Source organism: Oncorhynchus gorbuscha, linkage group LG09 (genome assembly GCF_021184085.1).
Source record: "Oncorhynchus gorbuscha isolate QuinsamMale2020 ecotype Even-year linkage group LG09, OgorEven_v1.0, whole genome shotgun sequence".
Classification (NCBI taxonomy): domain Eukaryota; kingdom Metazoa; phylum Chordata; class Actinopteri; order Salmoniformes; family Salmonidae; genus Oncorhynchus; species Oncorhynchus gorbuscha.
The window spans coordinates 72,495,440-72,502,939 of record NC_060181.1 but is presented as its reverse complement, the minus strand read 5'-3'; the positions used below and the strand labels follow the sequence as shown (position 1 = coordinate 72,502,939).

General features: G+C 43.5%; 1 protein-coding gene across 3 annotated transcripts in view; it reads left to right on the top strand.

The window, feature by feature from the left end:
* Window positions 1–7,500, top strand: part of LOC124044021 (SEC14 domain and spectrin repeat-containing protein 1-like) — a 46,336-nt gene that overhangs the window by 16,151 nt on the left and 22,685 nt on the right. For all 3 annotated transcript variants that reach the window (XM_046363330.1, XM_046363329.1, XM_046363328.1), the window contains exons 7-9: window positions 5,722–5,835; window positions 6,236–6,330; window positions 6,435–6,490. In XM_046363330.1, the coding sequence (XP_046219286.1) occupies window positions 5,722–5,835; window positions 6,236–6,330; window positions 6,435–6,490 (265 nt within the window). The remainder of the gene's footprint in view (window positions 1–5,721; window positions 5,836–6,235; window positions 6,331–6,434; window positions 6,491–7,500) is intronic.

The following is a 7,500-nucleotide window of genomic DNA, read 5'->3' as shown; positions in this document are numbered from 1 at the left end:
TGCATCTCTTTCTCTCTCTCTCTGCATCTCTCTCTGTCTGCATCTCTCTCTGTCTGCATCTCTCTCTCTCTCTGCATCTCTCTCTCTCTCTGCATCTCTCTCTCTGCATCTCTCTCTCTCTCTCTGCATCTCTCTCTCTGCATCTCTCTCTCTGCATCTCTCTCTCTCTCTCTCTCTGCATCTCTCTCTCTCTCTCTCTCTGCATCTCTCTCTCTCTCTCTCTCTGCATCTCTCTCTCTCTCTCTCTCTCTCTCTGCATCTCTCTCTCTCTCTCTCTCTCTCTGCATCTCTCTCTCTGCTCTCTCTCTCTCTCTCTCTCTGCATCTCTCTCTCTGCATCTCTCTCTCTCTCTCTCTCTCTCTCTGCATCTCTCTCTCTCTCTCTCTCTCTCTCTCTCTCTCTCTGCATCTCTCTCTCTCTCTGCATCTCTCTCTCTCTGCATCTCTCTCTCTCTCTCTCTCTCTCTCTCTCTCTCTCTCTCTCTCTCTCTGCATCTCTCTCTCTCTCTCTCTCTCTCTCTCTCTGCATCTCTCTCTCTCTCTCTCTCTCTCTCTGCATCTCTCTCTCTCTCTCTCTGCATCTCTCTCTCTCTCTGCATCTCTCTCTCTCTCTGCATCTCTATCTCTCTCTGCATCTCTCTCTCTCTCTGCATCTCTCTCTCTCTGCATCTCTCTCTCTCTCCTCTCTCTCTGTCTGCATCTCTCTCTCCTCTCTCTCTGTCTGCATCTCTCTCTGCATCTCTCTCTCTGCATCTCTCTCTCTCTCTCTCTCTCTCTCTCTGCATCTCTCTCTCTCTCTGCATCTCTGCCTCCTCTCTCTCTGTCTCTGTCTCTCTCTGTCTCTGTTGTTCCTCTGAGCAGCAGCATCCCCAGTCACCTCCCAGAGGGACTAATTATGGCGGGAATTCCATTTACTTTCCTTCGCAAACCAATGATTCCAACATTGGTGGTTGGGTGGCAAACAAATTGATAGAGAGGAATAGATATTTAATTGTCAGTATTCAATTTGGCCTTGTTGTTAACCCCTTCAGCAATGGTGTTCTTCAGATCTGTTTGTTCTGTATAGGTAACTCATGTGGGTGGTGTTATTACAATGACTAGTGATTTTCGCTGCTTCTTTTGTGGTTGCCTGCTCCACAACAGCCCTCAAATACAGCCTATAAGTTACCAATAAACCCCCAGAGTAATTGCTGACATGTTATAGACCAATATGCATATTTCAATCTGTAATGAAGATCTCTGTCAAATGAGGCTGATAGATAGATGGCAAGGTCTGTTGTGGTAGACAGCATGGCAGCATTAGTCTATTTTAAGTGCACTGTGTGGTGATTTTAAAAGTCAGCATTGTATCAGAACATTCATGCATCCTGCTCCATTTCAACCTCCCATATGTCTTTGATCATCACTTCCTGAAGGATTTATATATTGGGACACACGCCAGTTTCTATTTCTATGTGTGTGTATGTATATGTATGTGTATATATATATATATAAATATATATGTGTGTATAAAGTGTCCTGACACTAATTCCTGAGACTGCTCAGTAGAGGTCTTTCTTGTTGATTTTGCTCCCAACAGTTGTGTAATGATCTGGGCCAGCAGTACCCTCTAGCTCTCCCTCCCTATAACTCCCCTGCTTCACCAGGCTCTGTTACATGGCAGAGGTGGTCAGTTTATTGGGATTGGAAATAAAAGAGAATAGGGGGAAAATAGTTAAATTGTGAAATTGACCTAGTTAGATACTTTTATTCGTCTAACGTTACTGTTGTGGTGTTGAGAATGAAATATATTTGAACTAAGTGGTTGGCTGACTTGTATTAGGCTCTACTGCCCACAACCAATCTGGCATGAACACTGGAGCATGTGGAAGTGTAACAGGGCATGAACAGTCTCACTCAGTGCCTGCCTCCTCAATCTCAAGGAACGAGCTATTTGGTTTGTTCGACATGGACTGCATTTCAAATCACCTTGCAACGTGTACTGATTATTATTTGTATTTAAGTCAGTAAGTCACAATTTAGCCACAATACATCATGGTTTTGATCTTCTCAAACAAGGCCATTCTATTTTGAGGGGACACGTTCTTCTGTTAATGGAATGATCTCACAGTGAGACAAAGCAACACTTATGGTAGAGAGCTGACTCACTGAGATGCAACTGAACAGTAATGCCACTGTGGGTTTAAACCCTGACACATAATGCTCTGCTTGATTTGCCTTTCAGTTTCAAAGCACTTCGATTAGGATTGTCAGCTGAGTTTACATCCCAGTGTTGATCTAGGATCAGTTTTTCCTTTTAGATCATATTGAGTCAGACGATATTTACAGATCCTAGATCAGTACTCCTACTCAGAGGCACTTTGTGGATATGGGTCCAGGTACCACCTCTCCATATATTCCTATACATTAAGATGTAAGTTAAGACAAAACTGATCCTAGATCAGCACCCCTACTCTATAACTGTGTGGATACATGCCCAGAGAGGGATAGATTGAGGTTGGTTTCATGTACAAATGTCTCTATCCAGATGTTATTTGATACATCGTGGGCTGTGGAAGGGAAGGGATCGGTCTGTTCTGTTTTTCTTACTGCTTCTCTTCTCTTTGGGAGGTTGCCAATCTGCCATCACAATTTAACTAGAAACTTCAGGCTACAGTTTTCTTCCTTCTTATTTGGAGGCTAATCGCGATAGAAATAAATGCACATGTAATCAGAAAGCCTGTGTGTGATTCTCCTAACCTTGTTAGTCATATGCAGATGAAGAGGCCTCCATTGATTCCACACGGCACTGTGGATTGATACACACACACTCTAGGGATTGCTTTACAACCATGAATATTTATCAATGAGTCAGTCTGTCTGCATGTGGTGAAATGTTAATAATCTGCATTAGCATCATGTTTCCACTGTAGCGTGATGATGATGATGATGGTATGTGTGTTTTGCTTTGGTCTCTACAGAGATGAACAAAACATTATGATAGCCTCTAACTACACAGTTCTCCAGGGTTGATGCCTAACTATATAGTTCTCCAGGGTTGATGCCTAACTATATAGTTCTCCAGGGTTGATGCCTAACTATATAGTTCTCCAGGGTTGATGCCTAACTATATAGTTCTCCAGGGTTGATGCCTAACTATATAGTTCTCCAGGGTTGATGCCTAACTATATAGTTCTCCGGGGTTGATGCCTAACTATATAGTTATCCAGGGTTGATGCCTAACTATATAGTTGTCCAGGGTTGATGCCTAACTATATAGTTCTCCAGGGTTAATGCCTAACTATATAGTTATCCAGGGTTGATGCCTAACTATATAGTTATCCAGGGTTGATGCCTAACTATATAGTTATCCAGGGTTGATGCCTAACTATATAGTTCTCCAGGGTTGATGCCTAACTATATAGTTCTCCAGGGTTGATGCCTAACTATATAGTTCTCTAGGGTTGATGTCTAACTATATAGTTCTCCAGGGTTGATGCCTAACTATATAGTTATCCAGGGTTGATGCCTAACTATATAGTTCTCTAGGGTTGATGTCTAACTATATAGTTCTCCAGGGTTGATGCCTAACTATATAGTTATCCAGGGTTGATGCCTAACTATATAGTTATCCAGGGTTGATGCCTAACTATATAGTTCTCTAGGGTTGATGTCTAACTATATAGTTCTCCAGGGTTGATGCCTAACTATATAGTTCTCCAGGGTTGATGCCTAACTATATAGTTCTCCAGGGTTGATGCCTAACTATATAGTTCTCCAGGGTTGATGCCTAACTATATAGTTCTCCAGGGTTGATGCCTAACTATATAGTTATCCAGGGTTGATGTCTAACTATATAGTTCTCCAGGGTTGATGGCATTGTAGATGGAGTGTGTGTTTATCATCTGATGGCCAACATTGAGGATGTGTGCAAGGGTCTGGCAGCCTGCCACTTAGGTTTCTGCTCTGATTGTGATACATACACACACACACACACACACACATACCAGTCAGTTCTCTGCTTTCAGCGTGTGATGCGGTTGGTCGGAGCTAGGATGTTATGTTTAGGGTCACCATACCGGGAGGATTTAAAAGGAGAGTATGTCATTATGCAAATCTTGATTAAAAATAAACCATCCAGATTATGGTAGACTGCTGAGATACAGAGGGTTCACTTGTATTTGACCTTTAAGCTCTCTCTCATCCCTTTATTCATGCTGCACACGCTCTCACTTTAATCTTCTGGGTGAGGGGAGTTATGTCTCTGTGTGTACAGGTTAGGATAAGTAGTATCTGATCTTTACTGAGTAATATTCACAGCATAGACTGGTAATGAATCACAACATGGTGATAATACAATACATCTATTTCTGACTTTACACTCCATTAGTGTCTGAAAGCAAACAACCAGGTATGGCTGCCAGATAGATCCGATACGTCTCAGCACACCCACATATTGGGATATTGAGATGTAAGTATTTTTCTTCACTCTGACTGGACGTATCCAGGATGTTTGTGTTGAGGACTGGAGTTCAGGGCCCATATTCATAAAGCATCTCAAAGTATGAATGCTGATCTAGGATCAGGCCATTTCTGTCTTATTCATTATGATCTGAAAGACAAATAGATCTTTCTGAATATGTGCCCTGGTCTCTCTGTCCAGTCTGTCCCTGGTGGAAAAAGTTCTGCTGTGTTCATCTCATCTGTATGGGCCGTGGTCTCCCTGTCCGGTCTGTCCCTGGTGGAAAACGTTCTGCTGTGTTCATCTCATCTGTATGGGCCGTGGTCTCCCTGTCCGGTCTGTCCCTGGTGGAAAAAGTTCTGCTGTGTTCATCTCATCTGTATGGGGTCTCCCTGTCCGGTCTGTCCCTGGTGGAAAAAGTTCCTGTGTTCATCTCATCTGTCTGTCCCTGGTGGAAAACGTTCTGCTGTGTTCATCTCATCTGTATGGGCCGTGGTCTCCCTGTCCGGTCTGTCCCTGGTGGAAAAAGTTCTGCTGTGTTCATCTCATCTGTATGGGCCGTGGTCTCTCTGTCCAGTCTGTCCCTGGTGGAAAAAGTTCTGCTGTGTTCATCTCATCTGTATGGGCCGTGGTCTCTCTGTCCAGTCTGTCCCTGGTGGAAAACGTTCTGCTGTGTTCATCTCATCTATATGGGCCGTGGTCTCCCTGTCTGGTCTGTCCCTGGTGGAAAACGTTCTGCTGTGTTCATCTCATCTATATGGGCCGTGGTCTCCCTGTCCGGTCTGTCCCTGGTGGAAAACATTCTGCTGTGTTCATCTCATCTGTATGGGCCGTGGTCTCCCTGTCTGGTCTGTCCCTGGTGGAAAACATTCTGCTGTGTTCATCTCATCTGTATGGTCAGCGGTTGCCTCCCATCCCCTTGCTACATCTAAACAGGCCTGTATTTGACAGGAGGAACAGCCGTGGAGGCTAACAGGCAGGGTTTACAGAGAGACTTGTCTGTATAGGCCTCTCCCAGAATCCTATTCTAATCCCTATCTACTTTGTCTGGGTTGTCAACGTTGATGTGTCGAAATGAAAACTTTACCGCTATCTAGTCAGTGTGAGTTGTTAACATTGAAAAGTTGTTAACTTAACCATTTTACGAACTTGAATCTTGCTTTTATACTGTTCAAACTTGGATGAGATGAGCGTGATGATGAAATAATACAATTCCTTAATCCACAGTGGGGATTTAATAACTGTCTCTGACCCTGTCTCTCCTCTGTTCTCTTATTCCAGGTTATTCTGGTATCTGCCAATAAGCTCACACGCTACATCGAGCCCTGTCAGCTGACTGATGAGTTCGGAGGAAGTTTAGTGTATGATCACATGGACTGGGTGAACAAAAGACTGGTAAGCCTAGCCACCATTTTAAAGGGATACTTCGGGGATTTTGGCAACGAGGCCCTTTTATCTACTCCCCCAGAGTCCATGTGTATGTCTCTGTGTCCAGTATGAAGGAAGTTGGAGGTGGTTTTGTGAGCAAATGCACTGTGACTGTGTACAATAGCACACATTTGGACACCACATTTGAATCCTATAGATCAAAATGTATATAACAATGACATTATGCAGAGTTGGGGTCAATTCCAGTCAATTCAGGAAGTACACTGAAATTCTCTTCCATGCTTTTGAATGAGGAAAATGTGGAATTTGAATATGGTTTACTTCCTGATTGAAATGGAATTCACCCCAATCCTGTTGTTGTGTGACAAACATGCATGTACATTGTTACTCATTTGTTTTTCCTCAGGTCTTTGAGAAGTTTACCAAAGAGTCCACATCCCTTCTAGATGAACTGGTGGTCATCAACGAGAGTGAGAAAAGCAACCAATTAGACAAAGAAAGGTATTGACTGTTATATCTATTGTTTGCCCTAAGTATCCATGATTGAGGAAAGGGAATTGAACACACAGGCCAGTAAACACATTGCTTACTTATCTTTCTACCAGGCCACCAGATTGTAACTTCCTACCATCGCTTGATCCTGAAACAGTTCTACAAACCGGTAATTATACCAGTCTTTGTGCACGTCATTGTTAATCCAAATAGCTGAATCCAGATAGCCTAGCTAGTAGAGCTGTGTGTTTCTATACCAGAGCTCCATTTCAGTTGAATGGTACAGGATGCAGAGATGGTGCACGCCACCAGCAGAGAAGACATTTTCCACTCTGTGTAACCATTCAGTAAACAGACTCCTAGAGTGCGTTCCAAAAGGCACCCTTTTGGGACGTAGACCCAGTAATTGTATTTGCAGGCCTAGTGCGAGTAGTGTGTCACTTGAACGGTTTTACTACAGTGAAAATATTTACCCATTCAGAGGAATGCCAGAGCAGAGCTGGGCTGAGACCAAATGGCATCCTGTTCCCTTCATAGTGCACTACGTCTGATCAGGGCCAAGTACTGCACTATAAAGGGAATAGGGTGTTCTATGGGACACAACCCTGGAAGGCCAGCACATAGCAGAGCTGTCCCAATAAAAGGAGCTTTGTCTGGTGGTTGTGGAATGGACAGTCAGCCCAACGCGTCTCTGGTACTGTGCTTCCCACAGAAGAACTCACTCACTCACTTCCTACATAGTGCACTACTTTTGACCAGAAACCTATGGGCCTTTGCTAAAAGTAGTGCATTATATTGAGAATAGGGTGCAATTGGGATACTTCCTACACAACGCCTGATGCTCTCTCTTTCTCGCTCGCTCTCTGAGCGAATGTCTTGCGTAATGAAGAAGAGGGCTTGGGCTGCCCTGTCACTCTTGTTTGTGTTGCTACAGGCACAACAGACAGGCGAGGAGGTACAGCGTGAGATAGAATAAGAGCATGATATAAGAACAATACTCTGTCCTATTTGTTATGTGCTGTTATCAAAGAACGTACTTGGAAGGCTTTCCAGTGTAATTAATCTCTGTTTAAAGAGGTTGGGATGCTGTTGATGTTGGTATTATGAATAAATGAATAGCAATCTTTCCCCTGAAGTACTACTCCACAATAATACACCGCTGAAATGTATATTGCAACT